This window comes from Corvus hawaiiensis, chromosome 8 (assembly GCF_020740725.1).
Source record: "Corvus hawaiiensis isolate bCorHaw1 chromosome 8, bCorHaw1.pri.cur, whole genome shotgun sequence".
NCBI classification, from domain to species: domain Eukaryota; kingdom Metazoa; phylum Chordata; class Aves; order Passeriformes; family Corvidae; genus Corvus; species Corvus hawaiiensis.
In genome coordinates, this window is record NC_063220.1 from 274,629 (window position 1) to 299,487 (window position 24,859).

At 35.9% G+C, this 24,859-nt stretch overlaps 1 protein-coding gene across 1 annotated transcript; it reads right to left on the reverse strand.

Annotated features, from left to right (window-relative positions):
- Positions 1–5: 5 nt before the first annotated feature.
- On the reverse strand, positions 6–24,634 carry MSH4 (mutS homolog 4). Its single transcript, XM_048310930.1, has 20 exons — positions 24,352–24,634; positions 22,160–22,324; positions 21,174–21,337; positions 18,515–18,625; positions 17,645–17,760; positions 16,842–17,015; positions 14,489–14,661; positions 13,645–13,712; positions 11,357–11,431; positions 10,895–10,959; positions 10,165–10,334; positions 9,199–9,335; positions 8,688–8,791; positions 7,729–7,853; positions 6,431–6,631; positions 5,126–5,244; positions 4,476–4,604; positions 2,831–3,005; positions 1,123–1,211; positions 6–788 (listed from the first exon to the last, which is right to left on the reverse strand). Exons 1-20 carry the CDS (start codon positions 24,617–24,619, stop codon positions 603–605), a joined length of 2,814 nt encoding a protein of 937 aa, XP_048166887.1. The 5' UTR covers positions 24,620–24,634; the 3' UTR covers positions 6–602.
- Between the last annotated feature and the right edge of the window lie 225 nt (positions 24,635–24,859).

Below are 24,859 nucleotides of genomic sequence, written 5' to 3' on the forward strand. Positions count from 1 at the left end.
AAGAATGACGTTCAACGTTTTATTTATTTCCTGTTACTAACTCTCTAAACAAAAATTGATCAACAGTATCAATACCATAGTAATATATTGTTATTGTATTACAAAAAAGCTCTGGTTGCCCAGTTCTGGAGAGGCAGCAGACCCGGACTGCCTGTGTTATGTTGGGTTACGCATAATGACAGAGAGTTACGACCCTTCTTGAGTAGCGAACAAGAGTATTTCTGGATGCAGGTTCAACAGTGCAAGTAAAGATCATCTATGCAAGATAACTGAACCATCTAAGTGCTTTTTGTATCAGATATAAGAACTATTATAACAGATATATCACTTACAAAATACTAAACATTAAATTTTTTTTTGTCTCTAAAATGATGAGAATTATACAATTTATTGTGAAAAAGAATTGTGTTTCTCATAGAAAGTAAATGCTTCTATTCCACATACGTTGGAGGGGAAAAACCCATAAAGGATACGGTCTTCCATCAGTGAGTATAATTTAGACTAAAAATTATAAAACCATGTGAAAAGACAGTATTAATACTATGGGAAAGACCAGAATCATCTTGTAGTCATAACAACATAACAACAGCCTATGTTACACATTACTGTTGCTCATCAATTTTTGCGGGTGTGGGACAACTGGCTTCATACTTTTTCTTCAGGCCTTTCAAATATACACGCAAACTGTCTGGGTCCAGTCGAGAGTTTCTGGCAGTCTGAACCAATCTCATTGCTAACTGGTATGCAGCTCTCTGTTTCATCATCTCAGGAGTGCTTTTCTGCCTGTGCTGTTCTTAAAAATATACACACATTAAAATTTGAAATAAATAATGTTCTATTACAAAAATACTAGTATTAGCTATTCTCCAGCCTACTTTTGATCTCACAATTCTTGGTTTGCAACAAACATTACATCCAATACTCCTTTAGCCTAAGGGCCATTTTGCGTTGTCAGCTAACAGTGACCTTCAGTATAACCTTTTTGTGAAATAACAAAGTTTAATGAAATCTGTTTTCATTAAAACACAGGCAGTGCTTATCCCGCATCCTTTCAAAAACTGAAAATACATCTGAGTTTTATCAAAACTATGAAATACAGCATTATAATTTTCTACTACCTACCAAAATTTGTTTTGCAATGTGATTTGTGATTTCCTTTGCATCCAAAATTATGGATGATGGTAGGGAGGACACTTCTGCAGCCTTTAGTCCTAAACATATAAAACACAAATCAGGATTTTTAAAATGTAATTTTTATCCCTACCTTCCACATTATGTCTTCCAGAATTAACTTAGCCTATTTTTCTAAGGGAAAAAGATTTACTTTTTATTAAAATAATTTTGGTATATTTTCGCATTGTGTGTGTTTTTTGGTGGTTTTTGTGTGTGGTATGTTTGTTTTTTGGGGTTTTTTTTTGTTGTTGTTTTGGGTTTTGGGGTTTTTTTTGTTAATAAACAATATGGTTCTGAGAGTTACAAAATAAAATGTCTACTTTGTTTTAATGCTATCTCTAAAATACACCTCAAGTTACTGCTGGTAATACTGTAAATGGGTAGAATGAGATATATTATGGGGTTTAAAGGAAAAAAATGGCACCATGGTGTTAACAGCTTTCTTGGTTCAGTTTTTTTAATTTGGCAGTAAATATGGAGGTTGTGATAACTGTACTCTCAATTATATCCAGTGGACATGGATGTCATTTTTCAACTTTTTTGTTTCCAACAGCCAAATTTCCAGATACTCTGGGTAAGAAAGAGATGTAAATATTTTTTTCTGCCCTAACATGATTTTTAAAATTTTTCCTTTGTCTGTGCCCCTGGAAAATCTGTGGTTCATTGGGTGGTTTAATACGGCAGGTTTAAAAATGAAAAGGGGTCACGAAGAGCCCTTGCACTCTTTCTTAGAATGCGACTTCGCTGAAGTAAGGTAAAGCCAAGACACAAACAGTGAGTTTCTAAAGGTCTCCTGTTCTCTGTTACTCTCTAAACATACAATTCTTCTGAGTTAGTGACGGTGTAGCATCTAAAATTGAGCTTGTGTTGCCAAAGTTAAACAAACTTATTCTGAAATTCCGATCAAGGAAAGTTTTAAGTCCCACTATTTGAAGCTTAACTGGAATAATTTCTAGTCTTTGGTTACCAATAGCTTGCAAAAGTCATGTGTAGCTATCTTCCTCTTGATTAACTGTTACCTAAATCAAGGAATCAACATCAAAATCTAGGATTTGGAAACATACAGTTTTCTTTAAATCTTTGTCACTCACTCACTCTTTATTGACCCATAAATCTGCACAATCTACACTATAACTTAGAAATTAAAAGGGAAGTAAATCCACTTTTCAGAGAACACTGATGCTTTTGTGAACCCTCTCGAAATTGCCTTAGCCTAATATACTGTAAAATTCCTCTCATTTTTAAAAGAAACTAGATTCCTTTTTGCTAATCAAAGAGGGCCAACCTGCTATTAACTAGTCATATCACTGCTTATGGCAGATACATCTTTAAGTCTCTCCAGAACATTCACTTCCGTAAGTGCGGATTAAATGAACTCAAGTAGCGTATGCTCAGAATGACTCAACTCTTTCACTACAAAATATCATGTAAGTTCTTCATACTAGCCGAAACTACTATCTCACTACATGGTTTCTTAAAACACTCAGGTGTTTGCAACAAATTACAGATCTGCAGATCTCTGTATCTCTCTTTTGAGAGAGAGAGAGACAAACTTAAGAGAAACCTGTCATCAGAAAAATACCATTTGATGCCCAATAACTGAAATTGTATCTTATGTTAACTTTTACCAACTGTAAGTCACAGTGGAATCCATTACCGTAGTTTTTTTCCTCTGTGTATCCTTTAGAAAGTGTGTAAGTGTAAGCAATTTTCTCCTTATTTCCAGCACTGCTTCTCACATGTTGCACTTCAAAATGGTAGTTTTCCACATTGGGATATAAAGCATCTATATGGCATAGTTCCAGGAAGTGTGTAGCAAACAGTGTAAATGCCTAAATAAGGAAACAAGAAAGAAAATTTATTTTGGAAATTATCCAGAAATAAACTGCAATAAATAAGAAAAATTATCTCATAGATGTCCAGGTTTTCCTGCAAAACACTGAAAAGCTGGCTTTAAACTACTAAAGCAAATTAAAATCCTTAAGGGATGCGTTCTACCATTGGCAAGTACATCTTTTCCATCTGGGGATTCTCCCGCTCATTTCTCAACAGAAGGAAAACACAGTATCAGAAACAAAAGGAAATCCATAATGCTTACAAAATCTGACCAGTGTTGATTGGAATGACTGTCGAATGGTTGCTTAATTCTCTCAAAGAATTCTTCATCAAAAGTACAAGCGACAGAAAGAATCTGAGCCTTTCAAACCAAAAACCCCACAAAGTACTCTGAATAAACTCTGAGGAGAAACAAACACCTGCACACTCAAAAGGCTTGTAACAGCCACCTGAGGTTGATCACATAACTAGCAGTAGAGGTGAAGCTTGCAATCCATCTGAAATTATCTTCCACTTATCTAAACAAGTTTCTAACCTCTGTGAGCAATTCACAAGTTGTGTGGAACTACCACTGTATTTTGGAAGGTAACCACCAGGTGAAGAGGTTCACCTTTACCATTCAAGCATAAAGCGAAATGAAAAGTAAACTAAATAAGCAAAACAAAACGGAGCGGGTTATTCTCTTTCCAGACACTTACAAGCTTGCAAGCAAAGTTGGAAAGATATGGTGACCAGTGTACTGGTTTTAGATGGACTAGAATTAGTTTTTTTCATAGTAGCTTGTGTTGCGCTGATAACTCACTCGTGTTTTAGCCACTGCAGAGCAGCGTTTGCACAGCACCAAGGGCTGTTCTGCTCCTCACCCTGCCCCACCAGTGAGCAGGGTGGGGGTGTTCATGGAGCTGGGAGGGGACACAGCCAGGATGGCTGACCCAAACTCACCCCAGGAATATCTCACACCATACTACAACACCACAATAAAAACTGTGAGGACGGAGGAGAAAGGAGGGACATTTGGCGTTAGGTAACAGTCACTGAGCTGAAATATGGCATTGCAGGAAATGGCTGAACATCTGCCTGCCAATAGGAAGTAGTGAATGAATTCCTTATTTTGCTTCTGCATGTGGCTTTCCTTACTTACTAAACTGTCTTTATCTCAGCCCACATGTTCTTGTACTTTTACCTTTCTATCTCTCCCCCATCTCACTACGGGGAGCAAGCGAGCAGCTGGGAGGGGTTTAGCAGCCAACAGGGGTTAAATCACAACAACCAGTGAACAGAACTGCAGCTTATGTCAGCATGTTTCCTCTATCACCGTAAGTCTTACCATTCACCAGTTATGAAAAATATCGTATTTAACCAAGAAATCTTTGAAAAACTGATGTTAAATTATGAGAAAATACTGTATTTACTTTCAGGGTGACAAAACAATTCTAAGGCTTAAATTTCTTTCAAAACAGAATTACCTTTAAATTCAGCAGATATTCACAGGCAGCATAACAAATGCCGATACCTTCTTCAGCACTGGTACCTCTGCCAAGTTCATCAATAATGATGAGTGATTTATCATTAGCATTTTGTATGATGTACGTTATCTAGAAAAATATTCAATGTGTTATCATTCCTATAAATGGGTTTTTTTAAAATAGGCATTTTTTATGTTACTCAGATGGAACGTAATGCAGAAATTTAAAAAAAATCTCTTGAGATACAACGATTTTACCTTTTCAAAGCTTTCAAACAGCTGTCAATTCTAATCAAGTGAAGACTCACACTACAGCACTCTTTCTCTTTTCCACTGAACATATCACTTACCCTCAAAATGGTACCAGTTTGTGAGAAGAAACTGAGAGAGCTTAGGCCCCTACAAATAATAGTTTAAAGTCTAAGCAAACCCAAAAATGCTGAAAGTACTATCTAACAGAGCACTGATTTTTACTCACGTTGGAATATCTTTCTATTTAAGAGATGCCTGGTTTTCTGTGGTTTATCATAAAATAGACGAAGACTGAATTTCTTACTAAAAGTACACTCTTTCAGTGGAAATATAGTAGTACAATTTCTACTGCCTTAACAGTAAAAATGGGCCTTGGACCTGGATAGCTGTATTTCATACCTCTTTCATTTCCTTCATGAACGTGGATGCATTTGTTTCAATATCATCATCCATACCTATTCTGGTAAAAATCTGCTCTGCGATTCGAAAAGAACAATACTCTGCTGGGACATAAGAACCTACAAAGCAAATAAAATACAAGTTTCTCTTATTCTATGACATTTGCCTGAATATGTCTCTGGGGACAAAAAATTGCTTTTACGCTTGGTTTCTGTGCACAGCAGAGAATGCATCTTCCTTGACAGAGTTTTGCAAGATTATGTTCTACCATTAATTTATAAGAAAAAAGTTATTATCTAGATAGGATAACTAAAGAAGCTTATCAGTAAAACTTTTAAGAAATCATATGCCTGAAGCTGTTTGTCAGTCTAAAGGGATGCAGAAAAAAGAATAAACTCTAGGATTGTTTTACATTTCTGTGTCCGCTGATTTACTAGCCCCAAGAAATCTCTGTTTCCCAAAATCAAGATTATGTTGCCGTTATCAGACTTCAAAGCGTATTAGTTTTACCAAACAGAAAAGAACAAGAACCTTTTGCCAAAAACTTTTCAGTCTGCTTTATTCATATTAAACTCACGTTTTTGAGAGCAATTCCTCAAGAACTTGCAGTTACTGGGGACTGAACCCACAAATACATGATGGATAAATTTTATTCTCCACTGCTAAGTAGCTTCATTCTATAGATCTTTGACTTGTGCTACCAGACTTACTTCTAAGAAAAAAGTCATGAGGAATTCCTGAATATAGGAATGAGTCTCAGACTTGACAAACAGTTGGTTTACTTTTATAACTTTAGTAACAGAACCTTGCAGTACTTGTTACTACTTTTATTTGAAGTGGTTGATTATTTATCTATTAATTGTACTTGTCCCGAAACATGTTTCTCTACGTAGTTTAGGTACGTTCAAGGTCATCTGTTTCTTTTGGATGACTAACGCACATGTCTGACCAGCATACTTGAAGGACACTCACTGTCAATCTAGCATAGGGTGCTAGATTGGGTTATGGTGCTCCAAAGAACTAGAGCATGCAACTGTGCTTCTCTAAAGATAGACTGGGGAGGTTTCAAGATACACAGAGTTTCCAACGTAAGTTTCCAACGGCAGATGAAAAACCCTACAGCTGCCTCTGTCAGCAACGCAAGAGCTGGTAGAAGCAAATGGACTACAAACTACCTGTTGATATTTTATTTAGATAAAACATTATTCTGGAAGCTAAATCATTCAACTTTATAGGTATTTTTAACCACACAAGAAAAAAAAAAAAAAAAGCTGAAGATGATTAATATTGTACACTCTTACTCACCAATTTGTGCCATAATTTGACAGAGAGCAATCTGTTTTAGGTATGTTGATTTTCCGCTCATATTTGGTCCTGTAATAATGACAAAATTGTTGCCCTCTGTCAGGTACGTGTTGTTAGACACAGGTTTTTCCATAGCTATCTTTTCAAGAATGGGATGCCATCCCTGCTTGATTGCTAAAGTATCGGTAAATTCTGGACGAACTAAATGAGAAAAAAGATGTAAAACACCAAAGAGTTAGCATGGAAACCTCTACATTATTAAACTAGTATGTTTTGAAATAAAGTTAATTCTTGCAGAGCAGAGCTCTTGGCAAGAATTACCAGCCACTTTCAGGTATAGATTCTGATTGCCATGCAAGCCTTCATGATTTACAACTACAAAAAGAAACCCATAACTAAAATTTTACTTCTAAATTAACATTCTGTGTTTTTGTTCCCTAGTAAATAGGGCTGGACTCCAGTAATAAAAATATAAAGAATGGAAGTATTTTTAATAATTTTTCTTTTATACTGCTAAAAGCATATAAAGTACAAGGGTCGTGGACTCCTGTTACTTCTACATATGTACCCTGTATCTACATGGTAAACAAGGAAGCAGCATTCCTTCTATTTTTCTTACATGTTACCATATTGATTATTTGGGAATATACCACACCTACAAAGATCCATTCGATGCTGGAACTATCTCTATGGATTTCCGTCAGAATATGGTTCTTTTCTGAATCAATTACACATGGCTCCACTTTATCTATCAGCATTAATGGAAGACAATGTGCTAATTTATATATTGCAGAACTCGGCTAGGGAAGAGGACGAACAATATGCAGATGAGCATTTAATCCTGGACTCCTTAATAGACTCTGCTTCCAAAAATGTTGGGAAGTATGTCTAAAATGTCTAAAAGTGTTCCAGAAACTGAAGCAGAGAAACAGTTAGACATGCATTTTGTTTTACAGTATATACTTAACACTGATCTGCTCATATTATCTTCCTGCCACTAGAACAGAAAAAAGCGTAAACTCAGAATGCCCATACACTTACTGTTTTTCAACAGAATATGCTTAAACTGTCTATTTTGAGAAGGGTGACTGGGAAGGCTTATGGCAGCTAACTGGCAGAATTTCAATGAATGGAAGCAGAAAGAACATCAGCGTAAAATTGGCAACGGCAGACGAGAGACACTCACCTAAAGAGTACTGAGATGCAGAAAAAGAAATGGAACCAGACAAAACAGCCTTGTCATTCTCCATTGGAAGGGTCTTTATCTGGCCCATAACAGAATCAAAGAAGAAACTTACCATAATCGGAAAGAGTGCAGGCATGGGCAAATGAAAGTAGCATATCCAGCATAGACACAATGTCGGACAGCTTGTATAAGCAATGAATGTGTTCATAGATCTCATTCAGTAGTTTACACACTATTCTGAAATAAGACACTGATTTAGCTGTTGCATGGCGCATCCTGTCACTTTATACAACTGACAGAAATAAAGGAACTATAATGTTCATACTGCATACATTGGGATAAAAAGTCACTCATAAAACACGATCATGTCTACCAGATGTGAGCAAATGTATAAATTCTTTGTAGTAAATTATGATCTTGTACCATCATCTCAGCTAACATTCTGCTGACCAGACACAAGACACATACCACTAATACCAACAGCTCATATGAAAGCTTCGCACAGAGAATGAACTAAAAATATAGCTACGGAATCAAGTATGTTTTATTAACATGTGAAATGTGACTCTGATTCCCTTAGACCTTCATGTCAATAAAACCCCTACATGGTTACTAGAAAGAATTTCCATTCAGCTGACAGGTAACATTACACTTACTAAGCTGTGAATCGGAGAGGAAAGCGATGTGACATGCAGCAAGGACAAGATACAGAAATAGACAGTTCTATTCTAAATAAAAGGAACTGACTAAAAGTAACAATTCTGCATTACCGATGCAAAACTAATGCATTCATTGTGCCATTTTGTGTAGATAATTCACCCATAAAAATTTTACATGATGACCACTTCTATTAATAAATGCCAATATATTTGCAATCATGTTTAATACAATATGCACATTATGGGTTTTTTTTTTGTCTCAGGAGGTACACTTGAACAATGTTGCTTTAGACTATTTCTGAAAGTAGCCATAACTTAACAGAAAGGTAGCTTTAAAAAACCATGTAATTAGCTGTTAATTGGAGAAAATAAATGTACTTAGCAAATATTAACTAGTTTTAACAGGTCTTACAAGTAGGTCATGTGATATATTTCTCTCAGGGACTCCTGACATCTTTCATTCATTTTTATTAAATCTGCTGAAGTGAAGCTATATGTGTTTTTCATTTTTGTGATCTATAGGAAATTGAAACCAACAATCAGAGCTTGCCTTACTATCAGAAAGAAAAACAGTTTCTAAAAACCAGTTTGGGAACCATATGGGGAAACAGAAAAAACAGTGCCCAGTTTCATTTTTACTATGTAAGTTTTAATGAAAATTCCATTTAAGACATCAATTAGCAAGATATACAGCTTTATTCTTGCACAAAACGTAATTGCATGTACTTGCACATTTTTGATTATATAACTGAACATAGGGTAGTTATAAAAACATCCCAATTAAACCTCCATTTACTTCTAAATACCTTCACTGAAATTATTTTTTTTGTTGTTTACTGTATAATGTGTACTTTATTAATGTATTACATATCTTAAGTAAAGTATATAAATATATTATGCTAAAACATATCTTGTACAGATACCTTTGTAAATTCTGAAGGAAGCTGGCCATTAGGTAATGTTGAACAATCAGCATTCATCTGGATAAAAAATCCACGAGCAGAGCTGAAACTTGTTTTCATTGGCAGGCTGTACTTTTCTGCAAGTTGCGTTATCATACCTACGTACCACATACAAAGATTTAACCCAAATTACATACATGCATGTACATAAGCACAGATCCACACACTTGTGCCAGTACAAAGATGGAAACTGTTAATGGAAGGTTTCAGGAATAAAAAACTAGTCTCATCTGTATTTTTCACTATGTATGAACGTAGAATTAGAATAAGACAGGAACTTTGTAACATACGACAGGTGCTAAAGTTTCTGACGCTCTTTTAGGTTTCCAATTATAGACTAAACTAAGATGGCCCTCTAGCTAGAGATCAACAATTCACACTAAAAACAAGGAAATCAGTTTCAGAAGAATTTTTTTTCTTCTATTTTGACATAATGATAAACAGGAAGGTTACTAAAACACAGTAACCCACATCATGCTAAAACTCCTTTTGTTTGTATTTTCCAACTCTTAATACCTTAGTTAAAAGGTAGTCTACAGATAGATAAGACTACTTAAAATATAAAGAACAGAGAGCTCAGATATTTTAAATGAAGAAGGGAAACGAAAGATTTACATGTTTTATGCAAAATGTTTTAGGTGGAGTAATTCTGTTCCTTCAACTTTTTTTGCACTTTAGGAGGACAAGGACTAACGGAGCTTTGAATATAGGAATCACCATATAATTATTCAATTTCATTAAAATAAAACTGAGTTTTTATCCAGAAATGGAGAATCTCAGTTGCTTATCAACGACTATCAATTCATCCCAATACTAAATACTTTTTACATATGATAAGGTTGTAACATACATGATTACATGACTTCTAGACATCAAATGCAATGTACTTTAAACTCCAAATAAATAAAAATTTTAGTTTAGAAATACCTGCTATGTCATCAACAATTTCTGTGTATGTTCTACGAGCTATGTCAAGGAATTCATTGATGTTAGGCTTAACAGCATAGCACTTCTGGGTCCTCATACTCAGACATCCTTTTGTGTATCTTGTATCATCATTAATTACAGTTGTAATCTTTTCAAGTATAATTCCAAATCTGCAATATCATTTGTATCACTACTTAGATACATAATACATTACAATTTTTACTTGCAACATCATCCCCAAATTACAAGTAACAGTATTACAAATAAGTGAAGCTACCTGCAAACTATCTACTGTTAAAACAAAACACTACATTTCATTTCTATTTTCACCTCAGAATGACGTGTGACTATACCAAAGTCTGACTAAAAATACTATTTACATCTTTGGGAGATAGAAATTATTTTTCAAATATACATTTTTTTCAAATACACAACACTTGATTTTTGCATTATTATGGAGACTCTAGGAAACCACTACTCTTGTCTTTTCAGAATTATTTCTAAGGGAGTTCAGTTCAGCAGCAACTTCGCTATCACGGCTAGCTCTCTTGCTTTTTTCCTGTATTCTTTAGCTGAAAATTAGATTTTCTGACAATTAAAATCAGCTTTTAGCCAAAAAAATTAAGCTATACCCATAACTATAAATGAGCAAAGATGCAACATCTTTAATCTTACAGGCACTTTTGAGATGAGAGTTTCTAACACAGTAGCTAAGTGTTAAGATAAATACCTTGTATCTTCAAGAGAATTGTAATAAGCCTTTAGCAGCTGTGTGCTACAGCTTCTTAAAGCAGCCTGTTGAAGATTAAAATACGGACATGACAGTTACTTCTTTTTGCAGCCTTTTTCAAGGACTGAAAGTTTTCAGATTCAGTGAGGCTAATCAGCAGTTGTGTAAATAGTCTGTGGAATCTGAGCAGGAGTTTCAGTTAAATGTTTGTTATATAATCAATTATTCAGGTAATGGTAGAAATCCTGCTCTTCACAGTATTAGACTCAAATGTGTATTTTTAATTGGTGTTAAGAATCAAGGGATTATGCATTCTGTGACTGATATTCCTTTTTTACTTTATTGATCCCTTCCAACCTGACATATTCTACGAAATTTAATAAACTGCGCTTCATAAAAATAAGGACAAAATGGTCTGCACTTTATTTAAAAAAAAAAAAAGAAAGAAAAAAGACAGCTTACTTTCAGAGGCTCCACAAGTTCTAAGGTATGCTTCAGGTAGATTAAATTAGTTATTTTTGATTCAGCAGTTTTAACCTGTTGAAAAATTTCCCAAATATTGGAGGTATTTGTATGACTGTTTTAAAAAGTACTTAAGAACTAGTAGAACTCATATTCTTCACACTAACAGGCTTATACATTTAATGAAAATTCCTGAAACACTTCATAAGCTCACTTTGACAACTTTGTGTCTGCACAAAAAATGTTTACCTAAATTTTACATTGCTGTGATAGTTTGTCCATCAGTAGTTAAGATTTTCCTATGTTTGAACTGATAATGACTGACTCTAAGAACACCCTGCCAGCCCAAGCTGTGAAAACTTCATCTTCTACGTACACTTAACTCTATACAAGTGCTACACAATTTGTAGACTATTTCAAAGCAAATACATTATGTGTTATAATGAAGCACACAACCTTTTCCATTGATGCTGTTAAACACAACATAACCCAGGTTTGGTTGATTTCTCTTTGGTTAATGTATGTACATCCTTAAACATCTGCTCACATGATAATACAAAAAATCCAGTAAATACTTCAAATTTTTTCTCACAATAATGACTGTTCTTCAAAATCTTTCATTCACAGAAACCCTCAACCTTGTTTCGTACGCCCCATTAACGCTTACGATGAAGAATTTTGCTGCTGACGTTAGGGCATAGCATATGCAGTACACGTGCACTGTGCAACAGGATTTTAAGGAAATAACATAGGTAAGCATAGATAAGCACATGAACATGGCCCCATGTGAAATCTTTTCTCACTCATATATAGTATCTCCTTACTCTTGTGACTGAGGGCATCTCTTATCTTACAGTCATATAAAGTTTTTTTCTGTAAAAGATAGAACTGAAGAGTGCTAAATGCATGAATGGAGAAATGATAATCTCCAAATAAATATGGGGCCTAAGTCCCATGAAGGAATCAGAGATCAAAAGAACAGATGTGGTCATACATGAAAAGGTGGTAGTGGAATGGATCTTTGACTAGTTCTCAAAGGAATTTTAACTGAACTGGTGTTAAAAGTGAATCTTTGCACATGATACACTTAAGACCAAAGGCAGTAAATGATTTCACCATTGACATGATTTTTCAAGTACCACATCTCAGCAAGACTGTCAGTTGACAGCCTCTTCAGGATGAGAGAATGCTCATGCTGAACACACCACTCACACATTTAGTAACTGAAACTGTAGGCTTTTCAGATGTGCATCTCATCTGCTGACTGGTGGAAGGTTTACAATGAAAATTTTTATGGAGAGCAGGAATGAAACATACTGAACTGCCTAATCCAGCATTTGATAAAAGCAACTGAGCTAGCACTTGAATAAGCATGTCTATTGCATGAATGCTCTGCTATATTGGAACCAGCCAACAGTGAAAACACTGCAGTAAAAAGGTTTGGTGTACATGGTCCTGTGCATACATAGAAGTGTTCTGTGTGACAGTTTTAGTCATACAGATGAACTCATGAATTCATGTTACACATTTCTACAAGGAAAGCTGGGAGCAATACACATTCTGGATTTTGATTATGTCATTAAAGACATTTACCTGCATTTATTACTGTCCTGTTTGAGTCTGTGCCTGATTTCTTTAACTAGCATTAGACAAATCCTTTATCTAAGTAGGTAAATCAGCATGTGAAAAGACACCGAGAGGTGAAAGAGTTGTCAGTATCTAAGATGCTGGTACACAAGCCTGAACATAAGGAATCATCAGTCTCAGAAGCAGTGGCAGAAATATCCAACTCAAGCACAGTAGGCTAATGTTAACTTAGAACAGCGTGGTTTCAATATTCTTACTGGAAACAGAGTGGAGGTTCAGTTACCTCAAACTCACTGTAGTTAACTATTGGGTCTGGTGTCAACCAAGATCCACTGGTGAACTACATGTATTTATTCAGTTTTGGTATTTGTATTACATGTGTTAACATACAGACTGATATATGAGGGAAGGTCGGATGAAAAAAGTAATCTTGCTTTGAGATGTAACAGTCACTAGGACTGTAAGTCACTAAACACATTTTTCATTTATGCTCATGTGAAGAAAATTCCTCTCCTCTCTCTCATCTGAGTTGACTGTTGAATAAAATGTATACTTATGAAGAATAAAGGTGGGAAGTGATGAAAGAGTAAACATTTTTGGAAGTATATTTGCATAAATTAAGATGAATTATAGATATCACATTTATATATTGAATGTTATAGACAGATAATTGATTTTGTAAGGTGTATTTTGAAACATACTGTATCTTGCTTTGGAATTTGTACCAAAACTGAAAGTAGTTGTTCTGTGTCCAGGAATTTTGAGATAACTGTAAAACAAAAGTACAGGACACATCAGAAATTAAACTGAAATTGTAAGAAGATGTATTTTCTTTTAAAGCACAAAGTTACTTAGCTATACTAATGCTAATCTTTTCCTTACATTCTATTGTCACAAATTATTGACATATATGGTAAAAACTAGGTTAAAAATAGCTACTCTCTGCATTATTTTGTTGTAACTATACTTACTATACCTAAGCATGCAGGGACTATTGTATAGGTAGACATCTGTAAATTCAGAAATACTTTTTTTTCTTAGATTGAATCATATTTCTCTTGTGATACAGATTAAGATTATATGATCCAGCTTCATGTGGACTAATTCTGGTATTGTATTTTACCTTTCTCTGGACCATATGTTGTTTTCCTGAAGCAACTGGAAAAAAATATTTATACGGAAGTACTACTTAAGCAAGGTGTTTGCTTTTTCATGTATACATTATATATGCTTGCCTACCTCAAACATAATGCATACCTAGCCATACGGGTAAAGAGACAAACTCCAATTCTTTGAAAAGGCTATTGGCTCACAGACTTCTATACACTTTATCAGAGAAATTCACTTTTCTAAACAAAATACTTGAGTAGTGTATCACTATGATAATACAGATAACTTCAAAAAATTAAGTGCCCACTACGCCACCTAACAAACCATTAAAAAATACTTTTCAAAACATACTGAGTCACACTACATACTTTCCTATATTAGAAAAAAATGTTTAAAAAGAAATTTAATATTAGGTGTTACAAAATAAACTACTACCTGCTTGAAGACCAAAAAAGAGCTCCTCATCCTGGAGTAATTCCTGAACACAGTCCAGTCTTGTGTTAATTGTTTCAGCATCAACTAGAGGTTCCAGGATATTGGATCTAAGTCTTCGACTTCCACCGGGAGTTTTAGTGTAATTTAGAACACCAAGAAGTGTGTGACCATTCCTTTGAAAATAAAATAGACGTGAAGAATACAGGCACCAAAAAAAGAGATGGCAAGTGTCACGTATCCTACAAATCTGAGGCATGCTTTGGAATGCTTAGCGTCTCCCTGTTTGCCATGTATATTATATGAACTACAGCACCTTAGGAAGCCAGATTCAATGTAATTTAATATAATATTAGCCCTCAATTATGTAAGTATAGAAATACATTTGTACTTAGCATTTTATTTATTTTTTGTAGTAGCATTCCATCGCTACTACAGTGGTAACATCTACGTTTTCCCTCTCAATTAAACTAAAATGAACAAAACTAAAATAAATTAAAAAATGAACAAATCAACCCTACACAAGGAGGCAAATTTTCAAATTATAATCAGAGAACAAATACTAAGCAGAACAATTTACTTGAAATACATTTCTGAAAATTATTTAAAATACTTAGAAATCCAAAAGAGAAATAATCTTTGGTTTTATTTTTTTAAAGAACTTATTTCAGTCAATACAGGCACTAAATAACATGCTTATAACTTATAAATACTATTTTCATCTTTTTGGCTTTTCCATGTAACATATCCCAGGGTTTCACGCTTAAGGATGATTGCACCTGTGTAGAATAAGCCATCTATAATATTTACACCTACTACACAGCTAAACAGTTTTAGAAACCTGAAATCTTCTTTGCTATTGGCTGGAAGAAGACCCGTGAAATACTGGGGCCATATTAACATATTGATTTAAACCAGAACTCAAATAGGAAGAAACCTGATACAATTACACAAAACAAACACCACGAAGATAGGTAGGTAGGTAGGCAGGTACAGCGAGCAGAAACACCCTGAAATACCATGGCGTAAAAAAGCAAAGCAATAGCCAAAAGAATTTAAAAAAAGGGGAGGAAATCCAAACCCAGTTGTATTGAGGGTGCATATACCATACCATGCAACTCATGACAATGCTTAAGTGGAACTCTACATTTGGGAGGCTATCCACAGTGCCTGTCCTTAAGCAACTGAGGACTTACTTCCCTGCACAGTTAAATGAAGAGAGACCAAGTTCCTCCAGAATTAAGACTGGCACACAAATTTGACTTAGGTATTTCTAGTGCGTGCCTGTACTATTAACTTTTACCTGTTGATACCTAATACAAAGGTATCTACCCCAGCTTTGGAGGTAAGATCTATGTAATAAAAACAGCTATGTTTGGCTGATTCAAACTTGCCAATGGATCAGCAAAAATTCTTCATCAATAATGCTAAAAAAAAACCCCAGAGAAACTTAAAGCAGTTTACTGTTGCTCAGTTCCTCTTATAACCACCTTCCTCTCAAAACCATCTGTGAAATTATGAACAGAAAAATATTTTTTCAGAAAAATATTGCTCCAAAAGTACCTTTCAACGCAAGGCATTCTGTGGTTCTACTGCATCTCTCCAAGGGGGAAAGCTCTTATAAACAGTACTTGGAAGAATGAGGAATCTCCAGGCTCCCCTTTTTATATCGGGGTGGTTAAGTGGACATCTAAACAGAGGTGGATCTCAGAAACTGACAGGCAGCAAAATGCAAGTTCCAAATATTTCTCTTGCTAACCAGAAGTGTAACAGTCTGGAGAAGGTAAGCCTTGAAGTTTCTTCTGCCTAGAAGGCAACTAACTCCCAGTGAAGGAAGCACTCCAAGAATTGACCTCCATATGGAAAACTACCATGCAATCAAGTACCATATTGCACATTACCATCAGTATAGAAATTACTCTCTTTGTCACCATTAGATCTAAAAAAACGAAACAACCTTTCAAGGCTGAAGCATGTATCTTGCGTAAAATGAGTAAAATGCAGGTATTTCAACCCAACATAAGGAACTTCTTGCAGAAATATTGCCTCTTCATTTACTAGTCTGTGAAATTCTGCATAAATAAAATTTTTAAGTCTGATTAAAGCATACACAGCAATGTAAAGATGATTATGCATCATCTCTTTCTACAATTCACTTTAGGATTTCCTGTGCTAGAAATATTGTGCTGAACTGTAACGTATTTCTCTGTCAAAATATTTTTTTTAGAAGCTCTGAATGGTATGCAAGTTCTCTCATATAGAAATAAATATAATGGTCTGCTCTTTGACACAAATGTCAAGGAAACTTAGTGAAATCCATCTTTATAAAAACGTAACTTGAAAAAACTATTCTTACCGAGAATCTCTGTTATTAATTACCAGTTCAAGATTTTGTGCTGATGACGAATCTATCATAGCTGTTTTCTCGCTCCCCTGGAAACGCACCTTGAGCGATTTAGGAGCATAAACGGCGTTTTGAATAAATTCAACATATTTTAGCAAAGCAGCAGCAGCTGCAAGACAGTAATACCTTGGAAAGAAACAATCTTTAATGAATGTTGAATACTGCTATTAAAACGCCACAAAAGCAGTGCACTACAGAAATAACATTCACACTACTGCAGCTTGGCAACTACTGCAATTGATAGCACTGAAAAAGCAGTATATTTTAAATATGCACAAACCCATGTCTAGTGAACATATATTCGTGCAAATCAAATATTCATAAATGTTTGAGCCTCTGTACACTTGACAGCCTACACTATATAGCTGGTACTGTGAACATACATATTTCAACACATACACGTGACTTGAAGACCCTGGTCACCAAGTATCAACACTTAAAATTGTTGATACATGGAAAATGCTTGCTGAGGCCAGAAAGAAAGGCAATCATAGCTCTTAAAAGGTATCTTTAAGGAAAGAATGAAAAAGACAAAGTGGAAAGCTGTGAAAACTCAGAAGAACACCCGACTATGTAACAGGCTTTCTTTTTACATTTCTAGATATATCAGAAACACTGGAGGGCAAAATAAAAAGACAGCTCTGTGATGATTTTCTAACTTTCGCAACACGACACAGACATATGTAATGAGTACATAAAACGATTTTGTTAAAAACTTATCTGGACACAGTATGCTTTTCCTTATTTAAACGTACTTCGATTGGACCTCCATGAAAATGGTGCTAAATTCAGATGCACACAATTGTTCTATGTACTCCAAACCCTTTGTTTCATTGAAGTATTTTCTCTGGACAGTTGTAAAAGTCACATTCTATGAAGACAGGGATGAAAGCAAATAGTTTTAAAAGTTGCATCAGAGAGACTTCTGTATTTTTCTAGTAATACCTGTTTCCAAGAAATCTATCAACTGATTCCACAATCTGTCTTCATAGAAGTATTCATTCTACCTTACTAGCACAAGCAGGTCAATGTAACTGAAGGTGTGTGATGCACAAGTAATTTACGTGAGAAAAAGAGGAGAGAGGTCAGGAAGTAGAAGAGCACTCATGAAGAAGCCATCAGCTCTGTAGGCATGAAGCAGTTCAGGTAGTAATTAATAGTTTTTTAAAGGTTCTGAGGCTTTAATACTCATAAATTACTTATACTAGTTCATCTCATCCTCTTTTATCCTGACAGTGTTCTTTTTCCTATTCTATGATACATCAGCGCCATTGATTTATCAGGCTGAGAGAACAAGGGAGAAGCAAAGAGAATACTTCATTTTTTTAAAATTTCTGTATCTTTCCTAGGTTCAGTATTACTCAAATTACTCAATGCCACAAATTCAAGACTTTCAGCTTTAATCAGCAATATATTTATCTCTGTAACTGTCAGTATTAGAAGTAGCAGCATGGGAGCTGCATTTAGTTTATTCGTTACCATTGTAAAATTAGACCTGAGAATCACAGAAAACAAAATCTGTCCACATTGAGGATTTTAAAAGTTGCATAAAACTCTCAAATCAACCATCGTATAAAAGTGATCAACAAGAACTCTAAAACATCGAAAGAAATTTTAGATCTTACCTTGAAATGCTCCGTTATCAGACTGAACAATTTTGTTGTGTTCCCTGCATCACAAGCAGTGTTTGACATTATTATTTCTAGCGGTGTTAAAATCTTGAGTTTAGTAATAACCTGAACAAAAAGTTCAAAATAATTCAATTAAAAAATGATATGATCTAAAATATTTTAGACAATAATGAACAGCAATCATGAAATACAGAACCCTTGTATTTTAAAATCAGTTCAAGTTCCAAATTTTCTACACTAATGAGTCAAATTCATATGTATCTAAATATACACAAAACTAAATTAAAAACAAACAAACAAATAAACAAAATATAGAGCTTATCCCCCGTTATTTGAACACAGAATCATGCTTGCTGTTGAAGCAAGAGAGAAATATCCAAAACTATAGTCAATGGCTATGATGGGGTAGAAGGACTTATTTCAACAGATGGCAGCTTTCTGGGCTTGCAGCTGAAAGGTTAAGGGTGCTCTGGATGATGAAGAAATGCAACATCAGAATACTACTAATCTTTCTATTGAGACTAGTTTTTGATTTTGCTTTAACTTCCTCTAGTAACATTTATCTCGGTATTAACATGGCTAAAAATGTGTGTATTTTACCAGCTTTATGTTATGCACACCCTCTGTAGAGATTTAAAGTAGACTATATGCTCTTCTACTTGTTGACTGTATAAGAAAGGACAAACAACATTATGCATTTATGTTCATTTATACCAGCATTCACAAATTCTCAAGGGAGGAACATAAAGAAACAGACTATATTTTAACTGCTTAGAAGTTAGGATGTGCAAGAAGGGACAGATGATGTCACAATGAAAAGGTAAACAAGCATAAAAAATAAACAAAATAAATCTAAGGGCATTTGGGGTGGGAGGGCTGTCACTGCCCTTCATATCTACTAATCGTTAGAAAGTTTTTTTCCAGTGGCATCACAGTTCAGCAAATCCTGAAGAACTTAAAGAATACAATAAACTTTCCTGAATTTATCTGCAGAACATTCAAAAACAAAAGTATGCACAAGAAGGAGAAAATACAGCAGGCTGGATACCAATCACTAGGCAAAGCATGGATTCTGAGAGTGTAAGAAAACAGCTGATCGGCAGATAGACAATATTGTTGAAAGGAGTAACATGATTGTGTCTTTACAAACAGATTGTGTGAATCTGCTTGCAGATAGGGCCAAAGACTTGTAGATAAGGAAGTAACGGGACAAACCATCAATTTCAAAAACTGGTACTAATTGATACGGACTGCTGCTTAGCCAAGGTCATGCTCAACTCCTGAACTTCGAGAAGAACAAAGACTCAATAGGGTTATGAATATTTTAACTCCCCCACCCAGGGTGAACTCACAGCTCATTTTAACGGTCATGTATCATACGTTATACAGGGGGGAGCATATTAACGGGGACATGTAGTAGGCAGATCGGGAAGTCTGTATCTCCCAAGTACCTCAGCCAATACGGAATGGGCAAAGGTGATGCAGCCAAGAAGATTAGGATAAAAAGGAGGCTGCAGTCCTCCAACAATTTGAGAGACCCCATAGGGAAATGCACCATGGCCTCTCCCTTTGTTCATGAATAAAAGGTACAGGACACCTCTGTCTCCTCTGTGGACATAAACCTCTGGCAACATGAATTTTTTCACACATTATTAAAGGTGTGAGAGATTAAGGCTAGAAATTAGGCTGTTAGGGCGTTTCCCGCATTAGGGGAAAAGTAGTTGTACACTAGCATCTCTCTTCTTTTGACTGAATGGTGAGTGCAGTATCAGGTATGAGCACAGAATGGAGAACTCTGTAATCTAAATAGAAAACTAGGAACATATGTGTACAAATAAAAACGCCAGCTTTTGTAACAGTAAGGCAGGAAAACAACGTACAATCTGGCCATGGCCTGAGAGGCAGTTACAAAGGATGTTCAATATGTAGCTATGTGTTAAGACCAGAACAGGCTTTAAAAGCACTAATGCTTAAAAATAAAACAAAACAAAGAAACCCCAAACATTATACATCTGTTTTAGTAAACAGATTTGATGGTTGTTTACATCCTGAGTCAGAGCGAGTTACCGTCCTAATAAAGCTTTTGTTTCTTTGAATATTGTAAAGATGCTACAAGCCACATTATTTTCTAGCATGCATAACTACAATAAAACCATGAAAGATGTTTCACTAATGGTGCTGCTGCATAAACCAGAGATTACTCACCAAATTAATGCAGAACATGCAGTGCTGGCCATAAGTTGAGTGAATTTCATTTCTAACTGAGACGGAATATTTAAGTAACCAAAGCTAGACCTATAATTACCACACACACACACATTTATGCAGTTCTGTTCTCAGAGTTGTTTTGCCTGATGAAGAACACTTGCAAGTTCTACTACCATATATTGCCCAATGCTCTTCCAAACAAGGCATCTCAGTCCCACATACGGTGTATTTTGCAGAGAGCCCGTTTTTCTTTCGAAAAACATTCTTTCTTCTTTAATATCTGAGGCACAGTAAGGAAAACAGCAGTCTTTTCAACACTGCACATTTTCTAGAACTTGTTACTTCCACTTTTGAAAAATCTCTTCCACAAACTAGAAATTTAACTTCCCGTTAGTCGTAAGTTTTTTTCAAGACTGTAAGTCACAACAATTAGCACATAAAATACCTTGGCATAAGTTGTGTTGTCTGCAAATTGTGATAATATCATCTCAGGATTTTTTAAGTCTATACTGGCCATCCCTACTTCACCTCTGGCAAGGCCTCTTCCTTCTACTACAGCTACAATAACCGATGCAACAGTATGAGCAGAAACTGCAGATGAGGATGTAACTGCAAAACAGATGTATATATTCAGTTACATTCAATACAGATGAATGAAAGATTGATCAAGGAGCACCACAAATGACAGAGCAAGGATAAACATGATGCATGAAAGAATCATTATCAGTTAAGTTGTTAAGAACACTAAAGACTGAACTGATAATGATTAGTCAGACCGTGAAAGAACTACCTTTAAATGCCATTACTTTTGTGTTACTAGAGCACTTACGAGCACATATAGAGCACATATAACATGGCACAAGGCATCACAAGGCACCCTGTAACACCATTTTACTCATACGAAGCACTGCAAAATGTACTCCCATCAGCTACTGTGTAAGTGTTCTGAAAAACTAGCGTTCTACACCTCTGAACACGCCAACATAAAATACATAAAACTTGCATCAAGAAACTTGAGGATTATGTTACATGTGATGTCCAATGCATTGCAAGCCTAAAAATAAACCCTGATTAGAGATGTGCATGAATTTGGGCTCTTTAGTGACCACACTACATGTCCACACGTCCACAAATATAATTCAATTTTGGACAATTTGAAAAAAGTCTGAATTCTAACTACACTGATAATTCATACATGAATGCAAAGTAAGTGGCAAGAGGATGCAATACCAAAACATCTTCTCAGTATGTAAAGTAGTATTTTCTTGTTGGTGTATTGTTCCTTGGCAGCATCCTCTGCAGTACAAAACACACTGTATTTTGAGTTTATTTTAGTATCTTAACATATCACATTAAAAATTAAACTATGTTTAACAAAATAACATCAGAAATGTAAGTTGGACTATTTCCTCTAAGAGCTGTTAATCTTACCCGAATATCCCATAAGAGGGGTATGGCTCCTGCAAACAGATCTACCAGAAGAGAGAGGTGTTTTTCCTACACGTGTGCTATTCAGGCCTCGCACAGAAGAAGAACTCGTGAGATTCAAGGTGTTAGCATTTTCTACGCAAGAACTTTTGTCCCCAAAATATGATTCTGAGGGGAGAGAGAAATAAGTAAATTATGAAAACAGCCACAACAAATTTTTATGCAGAAACCAATATACAAAAAACAGCTTACAAAACTTCATTTATTATTAGTAGAAATAGAGATATCCAAACAAAACGTCATTCTATGAAAGCTCTCCAGAGTATAAAATTAAATAAAAATCAGACTGCTTTGAAAACAAGCTTGCATTATTATGATTATTTTCTACAATGAGATTGCCTGCAGTGCCAATAAAAAAATTTACACTGTTGAACTGAAATAATACAACAGAAGTCACTTTACTACATATCATTTAATATTGTAAAATATTCTAGATTTATGAAAGAATGCTAAAAATCAACTTCATCTCACAGCTGCCCATCATTTGAAAAATCATTACCTCAAACTGCACATACGTTTATGAAAACCGTTTTTTTAAAGCTGAGCATTCTTTTTAAAAAAACAGGACAATAAAAGAAAACAGAGAACCACTTGGGAACAATAACCCTTTGAATTTATGGGGATCAACTCTCAGAAATCATACAGTAATCTGGGATGTATTTGTTAACAGCAGTTTCTTTTACACATGTATTTAAGATCTACCTACTTTTTTAAGTCCTGCAAAATATCTTTGTCTCGGAACACTTTTAAATTCCAATAAATTATTTACGTAATTTACTTGTTTTCAATTCTCTTGAGATGACTGAAGACATCCTTAATCTAGTTTAGATAACTGCTTTTTAAGATTAAGAAAATGAACGAAAATATAAACAGCAGAACCACTAAAAACTTTAAAAACTCCAGGTATTACAAAACACGCAAGCACAAATGTTTCTGTTTCTTATATTACATTAAAAACTGACGCACAAGACAAAATACTTCAGTACTGTTTTTAGATGATCAATTAACTGCATAACTCTTTATCAAGGTTGGCTGGTACAAAAAATATTTACAGTACTGGGGTTCTGGGGTTTGGGTTTTTTGGAGGATGAAGCGGGATTTTCTTTGTGTTTGTTTGGTTTTTTTTTTTTTTAATCTTAAAACTGTGACAAGTGATAAAAGTATTAGTTCAGACTGTTTGGTTGGGAACTTTTTAAAGAGTGCATACATCAGCATTGCAATGCATATTGACAATTTTTTAAAAATAGCATTCACTTAGATTTTGGCATAAGTTCACTTAGAATTTTGGCAGAAGAGACTTCTCTTAGAAGGTACCAAATCTGGCATAACAGCGGGAAAACAGTAATTTTAAAGACCGGATGAACCAAACCATATACAGGTACTTCTTAAACCCAACATTTAAGTCATGCCCTATTCGAATTAGCATTCTGTTTTGGGGTTTTTTAGGATTCCTCAGTACTCGTACATATATTACCCAAACCCATTTTACCTAATTTCAAATTTATGTATAATGGAGATATATGTACTTCAGAATTCATTGCAGCAAGCGTTAAAATACTTTCCAACTCTTTTCAGTTTCTTTTCGTTTAAAAACACCAGAATTTTAACTTTTTTTGCTGCCTGCCAAGATACGTACTTTGATAGTAGGTTTATGTAAAGGATGGCAAATAGCAGTATTGCATTGTAGGACCACAACATTCTTACCACACATCGAGGACGACAGGCACGTAAAACTGTTTCAAAAGCTAGGGAAGAAAAAAAAAACAAAACCAAAAAACAACAGCAACTAAACTCCCAAAAAACCCAACAAATCAAGCACAACCCCCAAACTCATAACCAATTGAATATGTTTCAGTTCTCTGCTGTAAAGCAAACACCGTGCAGCAATTCAAACACGTTTATTGATCCCACCAGAGAACTCAGCTACTACTATCTACAGAAAATAAGAGAGATTTATTTAAAGAAGTGCAAGGAAGGACTCCCATTGTTCTGGCAGGCTAAATGAAAAAAAGGTCTCTATGACTGCGAGTTGCTGCTGCCCCATCTCAGTAAGCACCGCTTTTAACAGCTTTTTCGGAACCCGACCCGAGCAAAGAGACCAGGAGGATAAGAAAGAGATAAGGCAGAGAGCGTACCTCCTCTTTCGGAAGCCGCTGGCTTCATCGCGCCGCTCCCGGCGGCCCGGCCGGCTGCGAGACCTTCCCCGCTGGAGCCGCCCGGCCGTGCCCCACCGCTGGAGGAGCCCGCGCTGCTCTCCGTGCTGTGCGGTGTCTGCAGAAGCCCCAGGGTGTAGCGGAACGTCTGCTCCGCTCGCCCGCCCACGCCCGGCGTGGAAGAGCCGCGGCCCGTGTAAGACTCCGACGAGGTGGAGGAGGCGGCCGCCCGCCCACCCGCGCCCGCCATGGTGCGACCCCTCAGCGCCGCCCGCGGCCCGCGCGGCCCCGCGCCCACCGCCGGTAATGGCGGCACCCCGGGCCCGGCTGTCGGCGCGCCCGCCCGGGGCCGATCCCTCACCCTCCGAGATGGGCCCTGCTGGTAGAAGTTGTCGAGCTGCAGCAGCTATAAATGATAACACAAGTAAACAGAGCTGCTGCCCCTGCAACGGGTTTCATTATAAATACGCAAGGGCCACGGGAACACAAG